This window comes from Nycticebus coucang, chromosome 17 (assembly GCF_027406575.1).
Source record: "Nycticebus coucang isolate mNycCou1 chromosome 17, mNycCou1.pri, whole genome shotgun sequence".
NCBI lineage: Eukaryota > Metazoa > Chordata > Mammalia > Primates > Lorisidae > Nycticebus > Nycticebus coucang.
Genome location: NC_069796.1, coordinates 45,652,187 through 45,673,826, shown reverse-complemented (window position 1 = coordinate 45,673,826; position 21,640 = coordinate 45,652,187). Strand labels below are relative to the sequence as shown.

The 21,640-nt window shown below is 43.9% G+C and overlaps 1 protein-coding gene across 8 annotated transcripts in view; it reads left to right on the top strand.

Annotated features, from left to right (window-relative positions):
• PPP2R2B (protein phosphatase 2 regulatory subunit Bbeta) overlaps positions 1–12,318 on the top strand; it is a 527,754-nt gene extending 515,436 nt beyond the window's left edge. For all 8 annotated transcript variants that reach the window (XM_053565996.1, XM_053566003.1, XM_053566001.1 and 5 more), the window contains 2 exons: positions 8,923–9,014; positions 11,594–12,318. In XM_053565996.1, the coding sequence (XP_053421971.1) occupies positions 8,923–9,014; positions 11,594–11,873 (372 nt within the window). In that variant the 3' untranslated portion in view covers positions 11,874–12,318. The remainder of the gene's footprint in view (positions 1–8,922; positions 9,015–11,593) is intronic.
• Positions 12,319–21,640: the final 9,322 nt, after the last annotated feature.

The following is a 21,640-nucleotide window of genomic DNA, read 5'->3' as shown; positions in this document are numbered from 1 at the left end:
AAGATTAGCCTAGAAATGTTGCCAAGGGGCTGATCCTGTAGGCCCTGGCAGAGTAGGTTATTTTGTTTTTGGGATGGGCAGGGTGGAGAAGGTTTTACACAGGAAAGTGACATGATGAGTTTTTTTTTTTTTTTTTTTTTTTTGTTAACTGTTTCATTTTGCACTTGGCCAAACAGACTAAAGGAATTTAGATAGGAGGAGGTGATAGCAATTTGGGCTGGAGTGGTGGCATGTAGCTAGAAGAAGTGGTGGGATGGTCAGTGAGGTTTGTGGAGGGAAAAGGAATTGAGGACACTGTGAGGTTTGGGCCTTAAGCATCAGGTAGATGGTGGTAGATTTTACTAACAAAGGGAAGAAAGGAGAAGACATTAATTAGAATGGTTTTCTCAAAAGAGGGAGACCAGACTCCAAGGATTTAAAGAAGCTAATTCTGGACAAGAGAATAAGGAAGCCAAGATCAAAGGGTGTGGACAAACTGATCTTATCCTAAGATATATTGGGTTAGATTAAAAAGTACAGAGATTCTAGACAGAAGAATTTGACTTCCATTTTTCCCTTTCGATATAATCTATATAAGTATTATAATAGTCACCCTTTCAAAGTGTACAATTCAGTGGATCTTCATCTATTCACCAAGTTGTAGAACCATCACCAGTATCTAATTCCAGAACATTTTCATCCTCAAGTAATATTTTTAAATGGACACTCTGGTTGTGCTGGGCAACACACGGGAGGAGACAGGGAGAATAAAGCTATTGCAACATTCTGGCAAGGGGTGGTAGTAGCTTAGTGGAGGGCATTAGCAAAGGGGGTGGCCAGGCTCTTGATATTTTTCCAAAGGAAAGCTAATAGGATTTAAGGACAAATATGATGTAGACTATAAGAGGGCAAGAAAGAGCCAGCAGATGTGACTCCAAAATGTTCTTCTCCAGAGCAATTAGAGAAATGGAGTTGCCAATTTGTTTAGTTGAAAAAATCGAGAATTTATTTTTGGGCATGTTAAGCCAAGCACGATATCCAAACAGAGGTGGCAAGTAGACAGTTCACTGTGAGTCCAGATACGAACATGTGTCCGGCTTAGAGATATAAACCCGACAGTCATGAGTATATAGAGGGTATTTAAAGCCACTGGACTGGATGGGATCTTTAATGAACAGAAAAAAGTTTCTGTCAGTTACTGTGCCCTGGGATCACAGTGTGTAGAGCCTGAGACTAGAAAGAGAATTTGGCAACAGTGGTTAGGGGAAAGTGACTAGTAAGGTATGAGGAAAACTGAGAGGACCATCCAGGAAACCAAGTGAAGAAACTGTCCCAAGGAAGAGGTGGATGTCACCAACTGCCAAAGTCTGCTATTGAATCCAGTTGAAAGCTAAGAGTTGACCACTGGACTCAGTAACCATAATGAACAGGGAGTGGAATTGTATGCATAAACGTTTGATTGCAGGGTGTTCAAGAGACTGAAGAGAGGATGTGAACCTAATAAGGACTGGCAACTATTTCAACAAATTTTGTTCTGAAGGAGGACAGAGAAATGGCATGGTAGCTGGAGTGGGATACATGCTGAAGGAAGTTATTCCAGCATGCTTTCTGCTGACGGGAATAAGTCAGTAGAGACAGAGAGAGAATTTAAAGAGCAAAGCCCTCAAGGAACATGAGAAGGGATGGAGTCCTTTGCAGAATTGTCCTCTGGAGATGGGAATATGGATCATTCATCAGTCAAAGGACGGAAAGCAGTGTGCATACAGCTACAGAGGCAGTGGGTTTGTAAATTTTGTAATGGGACATATAGATGTCTTCTTATTGCTTCTATTATATTTTCTCAGTAAAATAAAGAAGAACAGCCATTAGCTGACTGAGAAGGAAGAAAAATTATAATACACTCATTTAAGAGAAAGAAACTTTGCAGGATTGCTCAGGGATCCACTCGAGATTTATGTAACGATTTAAAGTGAGACCAATCTGTATGATTGTGTTTCTTCTCAGCCACACTCACCTGCTTGGTACAGGTAAAGAAAGGGCAGAATGTTAGATTTAATAGTGATGGGGTTTTATCAAGTGAGTATAATGGAAAGAGAGAGAATGCCACGTTTGTTGAGCATCTATGCTGAGGAAGTGATTGTAAAGATGGACTGAGAATCTAAGGTAGGGAAGAAGGAAAATGAGGGACAGAGATAGTAGTCAGGTCAATGGATTTGAAGAATTGACAGAATCAAGATACTAGAGATAGTGAACTAAAAAGACAATAGCCACAGCCACAGAGACTTGTGCAACAGGTACGGTTACGTCCATTGATGTAAAGTTCATAACATGACCAAAAAGCAAAGGAGAAAATGCATTGAATATTATGAGACCAAGTAACTGAGAGACTAGAGTATTTAAGAAAAAACTAAAAATGATGGTGGAACAGTGATGGAAGAGAGATGGAAATGCTAAAATTGCTTCAAGGAATGAGAATGGATTACTTACTTAGAGAGCTTGCAATGACCGTGAGAAGGATGGGTAGCAAGAAGTTCAGTTTGATGGCAGGACTTCAAGAGAGATGAGGACTAGAAACAGGAACCATCGTCTGGTGTAGCAACAGTCACTGGCACATGGAGTGACAGCAAAAATCCAGCCACCACTTGAGTGCCCTCAGGAGAAGCAGTGTCTCTAGGAGAGATCCAAATTTCAGTCAGAGAAAGAAGGGGAAGGAAAAGTTCAGAAAGGAGGTTGAGGATGCTGGAGACATTGATGACTGTGAGTCCCAACAGGTGTAAGAGAATAGTTCAGAAGCTCAAGTTCAGGGCCGCATGTGTAGTTGAGACAGTTTTGTCTCCCCTGTGGTCCAGAGCATCCCCTGCACATTTAGGGTATTCCTGCCTCCTGAATCTTCGCCAGACTTCAGAGCTCAGCTCCACAACACCTTCCCACTCACAGCCCTTCATCTTTAGCCCAGAGCTGGAGTCATCCTTGTGTTCTCTTCCAACTGCACAAGACAAACTTTATAGTGTCATAACCCTCAATACAAACTACAAAAGAAATAGCAATGGACTGGCACGTGGGAGGGTGGTGCTTACAGTGGTGTGGCCTGCAGGAGAGCCCTGACTAGGGAAGCGTAGATTTAGGACACATGGCGGCAAGAACAGTCAGTATTTTTATTTTAGGGGAAGGCTTTTAGGACAAAGCTAGTTTTAGAACACAGCTAGCATGTGACATGAAGTAATCAGCATTTTAAGATTGTGTTTCTCAAACCAGCTGCTGGTAGACTTGAGAATCTTCATCTTTGCAGAACACTAAGAAATGGGTATCCATAGCCCATGTACTGAAATGAAACTTTTCCAGTTTCAAAATTTTAACTTTAGGTGGTCTATTGAAAAGCAATCTAGCTAACTTCGTATATTTTAAAGATGGTAGTATACTTATCAAAAAATATAATTAAACTCTGATTCAGTGAGTCTCTAAAACACCACTGAAAAAGATTATGAGGTCCAATGGGAAAGAATTCAATGATCAGTGACTAACATCTGCCCTGGGCAGGGCGACATGTAAAGTTCCCACCATGCATTTTCATACATGCATTAGCAGATCTCAAGCATAAAAGTCTGTAGACTTAAGTATAATGAGCTATTTTCAAGTTTTCCTATAAAACAGGGATTGGCAAACTGCAACTTGTAGGCCAAATCCAGCCCCCCTGGTTGTCTTCATAAATAAGTTTTATTAAAACACAGCCATGCACAGTCATTTACAGATCACGTGTGACCACTTCCATGATACACTGGCAGAGTTGAGTAGCTGTGGCAGAGACCATCTGGCTCACAAAGCCACACATGTTTACTTTTTGACCTTTCTTAGGAAAAGTTTGTCAACTCCTAAAGTACAGGAACTGAGCTTACTCTTGCTAGGCCTCAGGAGCAGTCCATTAACTGGTGGAGGGTGCTAAAAATATAGACATACGTTTTAATAGATGTTATCTATGTATTACTTTTCAAAGTTGAGTCAAATTATAGTAGCAAGGCGCAGTATGACATTTGCTCAAAAGATGGCATTAATCAAATAAATACTAGTGTCACCATGCTACAGGCAGGACAGTCAAAGAAAATGGCAGCACCATTGTCCTTCCAGGAGCACAAGACCAACATTGCTCAAACAGTAGTTCATCATAACCAGCAGGGTCTGGCCACTGATGGTAACCACCTTGAGCACTTCTTGTAATTGCAAAAGTCAAACATAACTTGTAGGAGGCCTGACAATTAAGTTCGCAGACTCGTCCTAGAAAAAGTGCTACATACCTCATTGCTGAATATCACTATAGTCACCATCGAAGTCTTCCCCTTGGGAAGCTTCACACCAACACCAGTGCCCAGTCTGCCCTTCAAAGCAATTCTGGAATGCTTTCTATGGATCGGACATCAGAGCTATTGGCATATTACCTTGATGTCCTGAATGTCATCAAAATGTCTTCCTTTCAATAATTCCTTTACCTTCAGGTAAAGAAAAAAGCCACTGGGGTCCAGATCAAGTGAGTAGGGAGGGTGTTCCAATACAGTTACTTGTTTAGTGGCCAACACTCCCATACAGACAGTGCCGTGTGAGTTGGTGCATTGTTGTAATACAAGAGCCTCACCTTTCTCATGCTAAAATTTTCAGTGAAGCTTTTCCTAAGTGTTTCTCTTACTGATGTTTACTTGGTCCCCTATGTTTCTCACACTCAGCCGACCATTTTGATGCACAATTTGATGAATTTTTGCAATGTTTTCATTAATTTCGCTCATTTACTGGCTGCCCCAACCTCTCTTCTTCAGTGATGGTTTCTCTCCCCTCAGAGAAACATTTAATCCATCTAGACACTGCCGTTTTCTTCATGGCATTATCCCCACAAACTTGGACCAACGTGTCCCTGGTTTTGCTTCCACTCTGCCAAGTTTAACAAGAATTGTAATGTTTGTTGTTCTCATTCAAGCTCCGATATTCTTGCGACAGCACACGAAAACACACAGTAATAATGACCACTCAGCAAGACACTGCTGCACGTTGGCACAAACACAGGTGTGAGACACCGATATACCAAGGTTATGAAACCTTACCTCAGGCTAGTGTTAAGAAGCCTGGACCCGAGCAATAGCAGCATAGAAAAGAAATGCCATTAGTAACAGGAGGAAAGAAGCAGCAGACAGGATGAGCTTTTACATCTCCTCTTGCTCCCTGCTGTAGTTTTTCTCATGTATATATCCTACCTCATTTTCTCCTTTGGTGAAGACAGATCCTGTTTGCCTAAGATTTGTTTTTCAACAACAGAACATAAATGCAACAGACCTTCATAGTAGGTGTTCTTTCTCTTTAAATGTTGTCAATTGGAGGTGGGCAGGAGCTCCCCAGACCTTAGGTCCTGAGGTTCAGACTGGGTTTTGCCTTTCCTTCCTGACTTTTATATTTTGAGATTTTGTTTGTTTGTTTGTTTTTGGAGACAGTGTCACTTTGTCACCCTCAGTAGAGTGCCATGGCGTCATAGCTCATAGCAACCTCCAACTCTTGGGCTCAAGCTTTTCTCTTGCCTCAGCCCACAGGTAGCTGGGACTACAGGCGCCCGCCACAACACCCAGCTATTTTTAGAGACAGGTCTTGTTCTGGCTTAGGCATGAGCCACCACGCCTGGCCCTTTGAGTTTTCTGAATGTGGCTCATGCCTGTAAAACTTCTCAACAGAGGTTTCAGCAATGTGGCTCCTGCTAACAGGCCCACACTTCCAAAGCATGTACATTTTGACACATTACTCACCTGTGGTGTTTCTAGAAGATGAAATGTCAAAGGTGAATGTTGAAAGATCAGGAACGGTTCATCTTGAAGAGGGCAGATGGAGCCACGCCTTAAAAGGCACACCACTGCCCTGTTTATGAGCCTTTATTACTCTGCCCCCAGGGAAGATCAAGGCCTTAACTTGCAGCACCAGATGCCTTTATAAGGGCAGGACACAAGCCTCACCCTCGGGTCCCCCTAAAGCATCTAACAATGCTAAAAGCCCCGCTGTAGTTGGATTCCCTTGTCACCAAAGCACTGAAGCCATGACCTGGCAAGGCCTGGAATTGTTTGGGAGCGAGAGAATAAAGGTGGGGGAAGTTAATTTTCAGTTAGAAATACTTAAACACTGTCCAGATAACTCAGAGGACGTTTCACATGCCCAAAACATCTAATGAAACATGGGATGAATCTGACCTCATTCCTTTGCCCAATGCTAAGCACATAAGAGAGGCTTCCGGCTCAGCAGCCGACAGAATTCTGGGAACAAGGGAGGAGAAGGAGCCCAGGCTGCAGTGAAAGGAGACTGAACATCACTCCTAATTCAAACAATGCCAACAGTGGGCCAGGAATGGTGGCTCGTGCCCGTAATCCCAGTACTCTGGGAGGCTGAGGCAGATGGATTGCCTGAGCTCAGGGGTTCGAGACCAGCCTGAGCAAGAGTGGGACCCCATCTCTATTAAAAATAGAAAAACTAGCTGGGTATAGTGGCAGGCACCTGTAGTCCCAGCTACTCAGGAGGCTGAGGCAAGAGGACGACTTAAGGCAAAGAGTTTGATGTTGCTGTGAGCTATGACACCACGATACTCTACCCAGGATGACAGTGCGACTGTCTCAAAAAAAAAAAAAAAACAGAAAAAGACAAAGTCAAACAGCACCCTCGGTAGCATCCCTCTGCCTGCCTTCACCTAGTTCTATCTTTCTCTCTCTTAGCCTCATTTGAGCTTATCATCGCAGCCCCTATCTAGGACTGAGGCCCCTTGTAAAGTGTGGCTGAGGAGACAGACAAGCAGGAGGCAGATTGCTGGAACGGTTCAGAGCGCGCACTCCAGGACCCAAATGCTGGGGTTCAGTCCCATGCTGTCGTTTTCTTTCCTGCGTGATCTGGGACAAATGATGTCTTATTCCTGTGCTTCAGTCTCCATTAATGTGAAGAGGATAATAGTGCCTGCATTATAAAATGGTTTAGAGGTGAAATGCGATTTTATAGATAAAGCACCTGGCTAATAATAACAAGCTAGCATATTGGGTGTTCCCATTACTGTTACCACTCTCTGCTAGTGGCTTCAAGAAGGATTACTCTCAAAAAATGGAACCCAGCTTACTACTCTGTGAACCTCATTCATCCATCTATTTGGCTTCTACCCCTGAGTTGCTAAATATAGCTGGAGAAAAAATACCCAGCGCAGCTAATCAATCTTATTTGAAATTCATCTCCAACAACTTCAAATGTCCCCCAGTGCCTTTCAGCAATCCTACACTGTTTCCCAGCCCTCGCCCCCTCTCTCAGTTAATGACCTTGCTGCTGTTTTCACTGGAATAAGAAACTGAAGAGAATTGCCATGTACTCCAGGACTACACTCTCAGAGTCTACTCGACAACTCTACTTGCAGAGACATCTCCAAATCATTGTGCCCGGAGAGGAATGTGGAGTTTCACTCCTCCACTGGTGCAGGAAGCCATCTTTGACTTCTGTCTTTCCCTCCACGCCTCAGAGTTTATCCAAATCCTATCCACTCTCCCTCCAGACAAGAGGAGAATCTGGCCACTTCCCACCACTGCTCTTGCCCTGGGCCAAGCCATCCTGTCTTCCGCAGGTTGCAACTGGTGTCCCCACCTTTGTCCTTGCGCCCTTAAAATCTTACTACAACACAGCAAGCCTACTGATCCTGCCTGTGAGGTCTCTTCTCCTTACTGGAATAAAGGGCCTGGGTGAACTGGTCATCTGCTTCTTTGCCACACCTCCCTCCGGGGTTCCTTCCCCTGGGCCTTTGCATTTACTGTTTCCTGTGCTTGGAAAGCTTGTTCCCTGAGCGCACTGTGGCTCATTCATGTCCTGCAGGCGTCTACTCCAATGCCACATTATCAGGCGAAGCCTTGACTGCTCACCGTATAATGCCGCCTACCTCTCCCTATCTCTTTCTCCATGCTGTTTTGTTCTCCAGTTTTACTACCATCTGAACGTCATACATACTTACTTGGTTATATAGTCTTTCCCCTGATGCTGAGATAAAAGCCCCACAGGATCTTTGGTTCATTTCTTTATCTCAAGTGCATAGTAGGCCTTCAATAGATGTATATTGAATAAAAGAGTACACAGAATCCTCTAACGTCTATGAGCAAACCAGCTTAGGAAATGGGAACCTGCCAGTTACAGGGCCCTACTGTATGCCATTGTCTATACAAACAAGTCTGTTTAGCCCAGTCCAGCCACTTGGGAAGCTCGCCAACCCATCCTAGTGTCCCACAGCTAGAAAAGGCCAAACGTGGATTTAGATACACATCTGATTCAAGACACATGTACACACAAAAATTAACAGCTTACATCACAAGACTAGGTAATTACAGAAAAAAATTACTGTTTAAAATAATATCTGACCTCATAAATGCCCACCAACCCAGGAATGAATTAACAAGCTGTGGTATATGTATACCATAGAATACTATTCAGCCATTTAAAAAAATGGAGACTTTACATCCTTTGTATTCACCTGGATGGAAGTGGAAGACATTATTCTTAGTAAAGCATCACAAGAATGGAGAAGCATGAATCCTATGTACTCAATTTTGATATGAGGACAATTAATGACAATTAAGGACACTGTGGGGGTGGAGGAAGTGGAGAGCAGAGACAGAAAGAAAGAGGGAGGGGTGGGGAAAGGAAGAGCAGAGAGAGGGAAGGAGGGAAGTGGGTGGGGCCTTGGTGTGTGCCACACCTTTTGGGGGCAAGACATGATTGTAAGAGGGACTTAGCCTAATGAATGCAATCAGTGTAACCTGGTCTCTTGTACCTTCAATGAATCCCTAACAATAAAAAATAATATATGTCTGACCTGTTTTTAATTTCAGGTTAATATGAGGATACATTTGATTACATGATTTGCATTTGTAAGGTCAACTATCTGACCTTCCTGCTGTGCTTCTTTCCCAGGTCCATGACTACCTCCGCAGCAAGTTGTGCTCCCTCTACGAAAATGACTGCATTTTTGACAAATTTGAGTGTGTGTGGAATGGGTCAGACAGGTAAGAAAGGCTCTGTGGCTGAGGAACCTTTCAAAGGAAGACCCTGGCCTTGAGTGATGAGGCTCTGGGCAATTTATCCTAAGTGGGCTACAGCCAAAGGGAGGTCAAAATTGGGCCCCAGGCCTGGCCAGGATGCACTGTGAGGGTCACTAATGACCTTGAGGTCGGGCATGAGAAGAAGGGAGGGATGTGGTTAGACACTTGAATCCTGTTTCAGGACTGACAGAGGGAACAGTTGGATGTCAGTAAGAAAGTCTTACCTGTTACAAACATGACATCATCATGCTCAGCCAACATGCCTAAATGAAGATCACTAATCATCTACCAGAAAATTCCAGCCTGAACCGTTCAGAGTACTGCAGAGGGGACTTCCTAGATCAGAAGTTTTCCCTTGATGCTGCTAGTGTAGACCTGGCCAAAGGCCCTGGTGGTTCATTAGCTGAATTCTAGTCGACCTCATTTATCACATTCCCTCCAAGTGATTTATTACGATTTTAAGGACTTTGGTTTCAACAGTACTTCATATTACCCCCCAGTAGTTCATTTTTAGTTTGACAGATACAGATAGATGATTCTCTGACTTCCATGAGAACTAAATGCGAGTTACCAGGGGCTGATTTCTTTCCTTGATGAAGGTGGCACCACCAGCAGTGTTTAGAAGCATGGAAAGTGCATTATGTCAGGACACTCAGAAAGTCAAGCTTGCAGTTAGCACAAGCTGACTCTCTCTCTGCCTGCTTTTGGCTTTCTTTGACCCAAAATGAACTCTGAAGGAGTTACCACCTGGCAAAGGAGCCAAGTCACACTGTTCCCTTGGTATAGAACAGACAGCAAATCAGCTGTGACATACAAATAAAATTCCTCAAGGGGAACTCAGCCTATCATTTTATTCTTTATTTACAGACATAATTTATTATTCATTGTTTATTATTAGTATTATAGATATCATTTATTATCCTATTACTCCAGTTTCCCCTCTATCTTAGCCTAGATCCAGAAGCTACACTTCTTAGACACCTACTGTGTTACTATGTACCAGGCACCTTCACACACATCATTTTATTTAATCCCAACCACAGTTGGACAAGGTTGTTTTTATCATCCTCATTTTGCAACTGAGGCTTAATGAGGTAACCTGCCCGACCTCAGAAAACAGTAAGTAGACACACAATAAGGATCTTTTCATTTTTTGTTTAGATAAGGTTGAAATTAAAAAAAAAAAAAAAAAAAGACTTTCTCTAACTTGTTTAAAAATTAGTTGGGTCTGGCTAAGCACAAGGGCTCATGCCTCTTGGAGACCAAGGGAGGGGGCATCACTTGAGGTCAGGTGTTCAAGACCAGACTGAGCAAGAGGGAAACCCCATCTCTACAAAAAACAGAAAAATTTGCTGGGTGTGGTGGTGTAACTATAGTCCTAGCTGAGGCTAAGGCAGGAAGATTGCTTGAGCCCCAGAGTTTGAGCTTTAGTGAACTATGATAACACCGCTGCATTCTAGCTCAGACAACAGAGCAAGGCCCTATCTCAAAAATAAAATAAAATAAAATAAAAGTTGGACCATAGTGGGAGAAGTGAACATCACCACCAGGGAAGCAGTGAGGCTGAGTCGCTAAATGTGTATGTCCTGGAGTCAGGGATATATGGTTTGAGGCCAGGCTTTGCCACTTACTAGAATTGTGACACTGTGCACATTCCTTTTATGGGATAATAGAAGTTAAAATGAGACTGTGGAGGTAAAGCCCCCAGCACTTACAGATCCCCTCCCTCAAGGGCTGTCTCTCCCCTTCAGCCTGTCACCATGTCTGAAATGTCACCATTAACATTTCAGTACCTTTCTCCTAGAAGGCAGTAGGTTTTCACTACTCTCCTGATCAACTGAAGCGATCCCTGGGAATGGACAACTCTTACAACAGTGTAGAAGTCATCTGTCCATTTGCTACCAAATCATTTTGTTTGGCCTTCCCAAAACCTTTTAAAATTTGAGTTTGCTTACTCTCTTCCTAAGACCACGATGACATTCATTTTGTAGACAAGTGTTCTGACTAGGTTGAATTCAGAGTTGGTTCTCAGAAGGTGAGAGGACAGGCCGGTCAGTACCCTGGCTTACCAGCCGTTTCTCCTGATGCCATGAAATCTTCCAGGTCAGATGGCCCAGGAATCTCCCTAGGCAGCTGCGCTTTAAATACTTACAACAACTGGCTGTTTTCAAAAATGTTCCTACTTTCACAACCTCACTCAGTCTCACAGTCCTAATAGAAGGGCGGGAGGGAAGGTGGGATCATTAATGCCACTGGACTGACTGACTGAGCCAAAGAACCAAAAGGCGTCTATCAAACAAAAGTAAATCGCAAGGAGAATTCTCACCATCCTTCATTTCCAACCCCAACCAAGGGAGCTTGCTGCTCTTAGTGATTCAAAAGCAAGTCAGCAGTCACACTAAGGAGTCTGTCATGGGTTTTCAGTTATTGTTTTTAATAAAACGATGGTACCATAAGCCGGCCACAGTGTGCTGGTGTTTGCTCTAGAAGGACACAGCTGGGGTATGTTTACTGCCTTTCTTTCTCTCCTCTCCACCCTGCAGTGTCATCATGACAGGCTCCTACAACAACTTCTTCAGGATGTTTGACCGAAACACCAAGCGCGATGTGACCCTTGAGGCCTCGAGGGAAAACAGCAAACCCCGGGCTATCCTCAAACCCCGAAAAGTGTGCGTGGGGGGCAAGCGGAGAAAAGACGAGATCAGTGTCGACAGTCTGGACTTTAGCAAAAAGATCTTACATACAGCTTGGCATCCTTCAGAAAATATTATAGCAGTGGCGGCTACAAATAACCTATATATATTCCAGGACAAGGTTAACTAGGTGGACAAGTTATTACTTAATAATCTCACATACTGAATACTAGTCAAACAAGTTTTTAAATGTTTCTTTGGGTCTTCATTTGATGCATTGACTTTAATTTCCCTATGCAGAAAACAATTGGAATAGAATTAAAAGGAGTCCAACTTTCCCAACTCCCCAGTTCTAAGAAACTTTGTCAAACCCAATAGGTGGGGGACACGTCTGTTTAGAATTGAGAGCTGCTAGCTAACAGTAATTCTTCCATAGTTGACTTGAATTTCTGATGCTTTTATTGCCCGGTTTTCTCTGGTGGGTCCAGTGTTTTGTTCCTAGGTGTCTGCTGCGATAAAATGAGGTTGTCTGTAGTATTTAAGGAGAAAAGAAATAAGTTTTTTTTTTTTTAAAATTAAGCAATTCCATTTGATTGGAAAAAACTCAACAAAAAATAAACAACCGTTCACTCTTAGAGACATTCTTCTTCTTGTGTGAAAAATCAGAACTAGTTAGTATGCCTGGCCCCTCCACCATTTTTTTTATTTCTATTTTCCATTTTCTTGTCAACAATTTCATTTAAAGCAGAGATTTATTTCATGAAGCTGAGAAGAGAACCCAGAATGACCAAGGAAGGGCACATCAACCCCACTAGGCTCTCTTTTTGTAAGCACCATAGAAACAGCCCGAGAATTTGGCTAGGAAATGCCCTGAAAGCTTCAGGGGACATAAAGAGAACACTTTCTACACGGCGCTGCTCAGAGTTAGCTTGGCAAGGCCACGCAGGGCCAGATTCCATCTGCTAGTTTGTTCCTCTTGCTTTTTGTCCTTATAAATGGCCCCATAGAATCCTCTACCTACACGTTCCATTGGCTTTTTCTCTTCAACCTTTTCCAGCTTATTTATTCCATTGACTTCTAAAGGCTGAGGCTCCGTTGCTTTATTATCTGGTGTTCTAAACGGAGCAGTGAGTTGGAAGCAGAGGCTCCCCCAAGAAAGACTGGTCTGTTTTTTCGAGGTGTGTCTCCTGAGGCGCTCCCTCCCCTCCTCCTGTTTTTGGTAACCCACAGTAACAATCCATCAGTCTGCATTATTCCTAGAACAAAAATGGCAAAAAAAAAAAGAAAGAAAGAAAGAAAAAGAAATGCTGGTTTGTAAAGTCTAATCAAGCACTTAAAACCCACTCCAAACTCACCATCTGGAAAAAGAGACCAGAGGGTTCTCTTCCATTCCTCACAAAAATGAAGTATGGTAGGAACAAGGTGTGATGGTTTCCAAGTGAAATGATGTTCACTGGAGAGATGAACAGAGGCTGGTTCATCCTCTCCCCCAGTTGAAGATTTGGCATGATACCTTGTTAACAGCCACTTCCAGAGGGTTCCATGTGGCCCACCTCTGGGAAGGGTACTAAATGTATGCAAAGGATTTATACATTTAGGGAGGAGGTTTAGAGGATAGGTAGGTGGTGTCCAGAAAGCTGGATCTTGATGCCTCATTTTTTTCTACCTTCCATTTAGTGAATGGGAAATGGCTTGAGATGAGAGTTTTTCATTGAAAGAGAAATTTTCCTTCAGTTTATAGAGCTCACAAGTCCCAACTGTCAAGTGTAATTTGCTTTGGAAGAGAGAAAAATAATGAAAGAATCATATTGCCTCAGTTCTGAGCTACTATCCCTTTAGTAATAGTAGCTGTTTGACAAGGAAATAACTATTGGTGTAAGTAAAAACAATTTTGTAAGATGCAGCCCAATTTTAGGAGCATAAAAATATGAAAAAGTACATCTCAAAATGGAGGGAGCATGGCAATGAAGATGGAACTTTCTCAATATTTCTCACTTCCCCTGCAAAGAAAGCTTGTTTTCAGGCATCTTGAGAAAAGTGACCCAGGTGGAAACTCTGGGCAGGAGTTCTGACCTAATGGGACAGTGTTCTTGCAAGACACATGACAGCCAGAAATGTGTCCAGTGTGTACAGTTATGGTCCAGTAGAAAGACCGCTGGGCAATTGCCCTACCTTTACCATCAACTTCTACAGCCTTTACACCACTCCTCCAGGACTCTCTGTTAGGTGACAGGCTGAGACCTGTCATTGTTCCTCAAACTTAAGCATAAACCCACCCTTGTACTATTACTCATTTAACATTTACTTGTCACCTTTAAAAAAAAATGAAAAACGAGACTTAGCCTCCTCTAAGGAAATAATATTCATAAAATCTCAGTTCTGATGTGCCAGTTATTTTCTCTAACATTAATCACATAGCTATTAGTATAATAGACATGTCGTTTTCTTTCCTATGTGATCTGGGACAAATGATGTCTTATTCCTGTGCTTCAGTCTCCATTAATGTGAAGAGGATGATAGTGCCCGCATTATAAAATGGTTTAGAGGTGAAATGCGATTTTATAGATAAAGCACCTGGCTAATAATAACAAGCTAGCATATTGGGTGTTCCCATTACTGTTACCACTCTCTGCTAGTGGCTTCAGGAAGGATTACTCTCAAAAAATGGAACCCAGCTTACTACTCTGTGAACCTCATTCATCCATCTATTTGGCTTCTACTCCTGAGTTGCTAAATATAGCAGCATGGGACTGAACCCCAGTATTTGGGTCCTGGAGTGCGCGCTCCGAACCGTTCCAGCAATCTGCCTCCTGCTTGTCTGTCTCCTTAGCCACACTTCACAAGGGGCCTCAGTCCTAGATAGGGGCTGTGATGATAAGCTCAAATGAGGCTAAGAGAGAGAAAGATAGAACTGGGTGAAGGCAGAGGGATGCTACCGAGGGTGCTGTTTGACTTTGTCTTTTTCTGTTTTCTTTTTTGTTGTTGTTTTGTTGTTGTTGTTGTTGTTGTTTTGAGACAGTTGCACTGTCATCCTGGGTAGAGTATCGTGGTGTCATAGCTCACAGCAACATGAAACTCTTTGCCTTAAGTCGTCCTCTTGCCTCAGCCTCCTGAGTAGCTGGGACTACAGGTGCCTGCCACTATACCCAGCTAGTTTTTCTATTTTTAATAGAGATGGGGTCCCACTCTTGCTCAGGCTGGTCTCGAACCCCTGAGCTCAGGCAATCCACCTGCCTCAGCCTCCCAGAGTACTGGGATTATGGGCACGAGCCACCGTTCCTGGCCCATTGTTGGCATTGTTTGAATTAGGAGTGATGTTCAGTCTCCTTTCACTGCCGCCTGGGCTCCTTCTCCTCCCTTGTTCCCAGAATTCTGTCGGCTGCTGAGCCAGAAGCCTCTCTTGTGTGCTTAGCATTGGGCAAAGGAATGAGGTCAGATTCATCCCATGTTTCATTAGATATTTTGGGCATTTGAAACGTCCTCTGAGTTATCTGGACAGTGTTTAAGTATTTCTAACTGAAAATTAATTTCCCCCACCTTTATTTCTCGCTCCCAAACAATTCCAGGCCTTGCCAGGTCATGGCTTCAGTGCTTTGGTGACAAGGGAATCCAACTACAGCGGGGCTTTTAGCATCATTAGATGCTTTAGGGGGACCCGAGGGTGAGGCTTATGTCCTACCCTTATAAAGGCATCTGGTGCTGCAAGTTAAGGCCTTGATCTTCCCTGGGGGCAGAGTAATAAAGGCTCATAAACAGGGCGCCACCTAAAATCATTTTGTTCACCACCAGGAGCATGTTTATCAAACTTTGGGATCCTGAGTAACTGATACAGGAACATTTATGCCTTTGGAGGCATCAGGGAAGTTTGATGGCTCTTCACATACCGGGGTCCACAGTGCTGCCAAGAACACATGTGAATGATTCGCATCCTGGTATAAAGGGTTCACAGCCCCTAATGTCTACCCCTGGACTCAAGTAAAAGCCCCTGCACGAATCCAACACCCTCAGCACCAGGAGGCACAAGCCGAGATTTGGAGGCTCTGAATGGGAAGATTTATCAGACAAAAAAGAGTATAGAGAACAGCCATTCTCTCCTCACCCCTCATAAAGGACACCTCAGAACATCAGATTGCTGGACAGGAACAGGAAGGGAAGGCCCTTGAGATTAGGCACTAGAGAGAGAACAACCATCACTCTTTGTCAATTAACTTTTTTTTTTTTTTTAGACAGAGTATCACTCTGTCACACTGGGGTTGAATGCCCTGAGGTAGCTCACAGCAACCTCAAACTCCTAGGCTTAAGAAATCTCTCTCTCTTTTTTTTTTTTTTTTTTTTTTTTGCCATTTTTGGCCGGGGCCAGTTTAGAACCCACCACCTCTGTTATGTAGGGCTACTTGAGCCACAGGTGCCACCCAAGAAATCTCTTGTCTCAGCCTCCAAAGTAGCTGGGACTACAGGTGCCCGCCTCAATGTCCAGCTAGGTTTTTGTTTTGTTTTGTTTTTTGAAACAGAGTCTCACTTTGTTGCCCTGGATAGAGTGCTGTCGTTAGCTCACAGCAACCTCAGACTTTTGGGCTCAAGAGATCCTCTTGCCTCAGCCTCCCAAATAGCTAGGACTACAGGCACCCACCACAATTCCCAGCTATTTTTCAGAGAAGGGGTCTTCCTCTTGCTCAGGCTGGTCTCCTGAGCTCAAGCAATCTCCCCTCCTCCATCTCCCAGAGTGCTGAGATTACAGGTGTGAGCTACCACGCCCAGCCTTAATTTTTCTATTTTTAGTAGAGACGGGGTCTTGCTTTTACTCAGGCTGATCTCAAACTCCTGAGCTCAGGGGATCTACCTGCCTCAGCCTCCCAGAGTGCTACGATTACAGGTGTGATCCAACACACCCAGCCCAATTGTCTGCTCTTTACCAGATGCTGAACTACGAGTTTTATTCATGTGACTTCCTTCAGCCCCAGTACTGGTGATATTTCTTAGAGACTGACACATAGAAGTCAGTCTCTTTTGCAGGTGACACCAAAAGCTTCTTGAAAGCTCATCAGCTGCCTTGCAATGGTTTGTTGGATTCTAGGACCCTGCACTACTTTGTATTGTGAGGCCTGCTTAGTAAGAGCTGTCAGGTTACAACTGGAGCATGTCAGTTAAATTAAGGAAAATGGGAGTCACTCCTTCCTAGGCTTCTATTAAAATCATTCTCATGCAACATTCAGTTCCTGACATTTTAAAAAAAGTAATTAATTCAAAAAGCTAAATTTGACAGATATCCAAGCTTTCTGTCAGGAGGAGGAAGATGAGTTAGAAGAAATGAGGAAGGAACGTACCAGCCAACATCAAGTGGTGGATGCACATGGGTAGGTGGGCGGTAGGAACCAAGGGGCTGCTTCTTAAGGTCTGGCTCCTTCCTTCACTCTTCTACTGGAAAAAATGCATCTTTGAATCTCTCATTGTTCTTATAATTAATTTAACCATACCAACATGTACTGGACAACCACCATGTGTAAGGAAGAAGACTGTTCAGTGGAACAAGATGAAACGAAAATTCTTTGAGCTCAGTGGCCGGTGAAATAAGCCAGCTATTTCCAATGAATTTCATTTGAACACCAGGGCATTATAATAAAAGGTAAACGCTCAAATGCCCAATCACTGAGGACTTGGGAGACCATGATTTCCCTTCCTTCAACCTACAGAGAAACTGCTTAAAGTTTCCCCCCAACCTCCTCTGGCCACATTCTTTTCTCATCCTCTCCACTGTCTGCCTACAGGGCTCAAGAAATCCTTGGTTGGGCAAAGAACAAGGGCTTAGGGATGACACTATAGTCCACATCCTCAATGATGGAACCTTTTCCAACCTGCCCTTTTTCATTATAGACCATCTGAAGCTGGCGTCTTTTAAACGATACGCCCAAAGCAGAAATCCCCCAACACGTTCTATAGCTGTACCACCGTGAAGGTGCCTGACCACATCTGAGCTCAGAAGCTAAGCAGGGTCAGGCCTGCATAGTGCTTGGATGGAAGAAATTCCCTGACACATCCCTGGGAACATTCATACCATCAGCTGATGTGTTGTGCATCCATCCTGCCTTAGCCCACTTCTTTTCCACGTTCTTCAAGGTCAGCACTCAGGAACTGCTGTCCATGAGAGCAGCTCACTGGGTCAATGGGAAGGTTGTGAGAAACTCAGGTCCTGCCCCTGGGTCTACTGCTAAGTAAACAGGGCACTGAGGCTAGCCCAAGTCCCATTGCCGGCAAAATGGTCAGAAAGCCACGGACCCATGGTAAGACAAGAAATGCACCACTTATACGCATATAACTGCTTAATAAGTTTAAAGCACAACAAAATGCCAACATTATTGATGCCAACTGATGATGAGTTAGTGTTCCCCGTGCATCACCTCACTGTCTCCTCCCTGGACCCCACGTTGGCAAATGAGGAATGGACTCACGGGTCCCTCTAGCCAAGAGAGAAGGAACCAGGACTCCAACTCAAGGTATCTGACTGTGAAGCCAGAGCTGAGAAAATGCTGGCTCAAACATATAACAGTAGCTAACATTTATGGGGCAAAATGGGTCAGGATTTATTCTTCACATTTCACATGTTTATTTACCCCCTAAACTCTAGATCAGTGGTTCTCAACCTTCCTAATGCCGCAAGCCTTTAACACAGTTCCTGTGGGTCGCAACCCACAGGTTGAGAACCACTACTCTAGATGCAGACACTATTACTGTTCCCTTTTTACAGTTAAGGAAATATATTGGGAGTCTCACCACATTTACACAGTTCAGAAGTGACAGAGCCAGGTGGCAGTTTGGTCAAAGTTCTGGCCCACCAACTTTTTTTTTCTGAGACAGTCTCCCTCAGTCACCCTTGGTAGAGAGCCATGGCATCATCATAGGTCACAGCATCCTCAAAATCTTAGACTCAAGTCTACCTTTTGCCTTGGCCTCCAGGACAGCTGGGACTACAGGTGCCTGCCACAATGCCAGCTATTTTTAGAGACAGGGTCTCGCTTTTGCTCAGGCTGATTTTGAACTCCTGAGCTCAGGCAATCAACTGGCCTCAGCCTCCCAGAGTGTTGGGATTACAGGCGTGAGCCACCGCACCCAGCCAACCCCATCTAACATTTTATAAATGTGTGCATGTGTGTAGATTGAAGTTATTGATTAGAAAACAAGTCCGCATAATGACGTACGAGTTTAATGGATTGAAAATACACTGATTGTCTAGGAAGTGTCAGGCACCCAGGCCCACAGCAAGGGGCTGGAGTTAGAGATGTTCAAGACTCTGGCCCTCACCCACTAAGAGATGACAGTCACATGAGAATCATATATATGTTGTAAATATGTTTATAACACAATGAGGTAAATACAAATTGTGGAAATCATGCAGAAGAGGGAGAGGCTAACCAATGAGTGATTAAGAAATGGTTCCTCAGAATAAGTGACATGTAAGCAGAGAGGTTTTTCTTTTTTTCTGATTTCAAAATATTAAGGGGATACAAAAGATTTTGTTACATGGATACACTCTGTAATGCTGACATCAGGGCTTTTTGTGTGCCTGCTGCCAGGACAGTATTCATTTACCCAATAGATAAGTTTTAAGCAGTTCACTCAACGGACAAAGCATGAAACAGCACTTCCAACAGACAGAACCCTACATGCGAGGAACAGAAGGGAAATGGATATGGCCTGGGAGGGAAGCCAATGTTTCTGTCTCCTATCAGAAACACATTTTGAATTTGCCAGAACTAGCCTACCACTTCTTGCTTTTGTTCACCCAGTAATAAATATTTATTAAGCCCTCATATCCAATCACTGTATTTAAATGTAAAATAGGTGGAAAGAATAAAAGGAAACCAGCACTTCCCAGTCAGTTGTGTGACAGGCACTGAGCGAGGCACCATTTAAATCATTACAGGCACCTGATAGGTAGCTACATTATTCCATTTTTATACTTGAGAAACAGATTCAGAAAGATTCAATGACACAGCCAGCGGCTTTATCTGGATCGGTCCCGTTCCGATCTAGATTTCTTCCATCGCAGTAATGCAGAGATACGATGGCTTATTTCACTAGTGGAAGTGCTCACAAACACATGTCCCTGGGACCAAATCTTGCCTGACAGCTAACGAGGAACACAAATTTGGTCTGTCACCAAAGCAGAGAGTGAAGTCAACTGGCTCACAGAGGTCTCCACCTCCTGACCCTGACCTTATTATGACTGATTAACTGCCTCCCAATTTAGATATTTTATGGTCCGTTGCTTAAACTGCTTGTGGCAGAAGCGACGTGATTTGCGTCCCTGCCAATCTCTGCCTCCACTGCGATCAAAACAATGATCATGGTTGGGCCAGAAGCAGGAGTTTAGTGGCTGCCAAGCCAGATCCCAGGCCACTGCCAGCTGCCCAACCCCTGCTCCCCATTCTCTAAAAAGCCAACCTTGAATCTCTTGGGAGGACAGCACCCACCCCAACCATCCCTGCTCACTTACCTCAGCACGCTCAGTTGCCACCCCCATCATTTTGACTCCTGCATCTCCTTCAAGTGGAATTGAGAAGCTGCATCTCCAGAACTCATCCCTGTGTGGAAACCCAGAGGCCACAGGGATTGGCCACAGTGCTGCCATTGTTGCTCTGGCTGGCTAGTGAAGCTCTCCCTTCTATCCTGAGCAAAAAATTCTTGTGGGGGGTCAAGGAAGACCCCATGGAGGCTGGAGTGGAAGTGAGGAAGGGGGCTGCTTCACTGGCAAAAGTACCACTTCAGCACTCTAAACAGTTGCTCCACTGGGAGCATTTCATTCATCCATTTATTAAAAGTTTAGAGATTGATTATGTACTGCCTGCCAAGCCCTGTGCCACGGTGGGGTGTGGATGCAGCAGCCGCTACCCCAGTCGGTAGAGAGCTCACAGCATGGGCGGGTTGGTGGGGGGTTGCTACTGACAAACTTACAGGCACTGGTAGCCCAAGGCGCCCAACCTGCCTATCTGCACTGTGGAAATCTGAGTTCCAAGACTTAAAAAGCTTAGCAATTCTGGATATAGGTGGAAAGCCTATAAAATTACCTTTAAGCAGTTCCATTCTGAGAGAAGTGGACAAGGACTTAACCTCTATGTGTCTCAATTTCCTTATTGACAAAATAAAGATAAGAATGGCACCCAGCTCATAAAATTACTGTGAAGACTGAATGATTAAACACGCACAAAACTCTGAAGTGTGCCTAGCCACAATATGCACTCAATGGGTGTGTACAGGGTGTCCCAAAAGTCACCGCTAGGCCAGAGGTGGAGGCTCATGCCTATAATCCTAGCACTCTGGGAGGCTGAGGCGGGAGGATTGCTTGAGCTCAGGCATTCAAGACTAACCTGAGCAATAATGAGACCCCCGTCTCTACTAAAAATAGAAGTAAAATAACTAGCCAGGTATGGTGGCACACATCTCTATAGAATATTTACAAAATATTGGCCACCTCTATGTATGGCGACTTTAGGACCAACATTATCACATCCAAGATATTACCCCACCTCTCAGCTGCAGCACTAAATATTCCCCCATAACAAGGCAAAGTCTCAGCTGCTAGAGAGGCTGAGGCAGGATGATTGCCTGAGCCCAAGAATCTGGGATTGGTGTGAGCTATGGTGACATCACGGTCCTGTAGCCTGGGTGACAGAGTGAGACACTACCTCAAAAAAAAAAGTCACCCCTAAAATTATCATACATAGGGAAAATGAGAAATTGTAGCTAAATGCACCTTTATGTACAAAATATTCATTACCAAATTTTACAAAATATTTACAAAACACTCTCTATGCGTTGGCCACCTCTGTGTATGGCGACTTTAGGAGCAACTTTTGGGACACCCTGCACATGTGATGGTTCTGCTGGTACCATAAAACAGCACGGCGTGCCTCACGGTGGGTTTGTCAGGCTGCTGGGAGCACACACAGCACTCCCTCATCC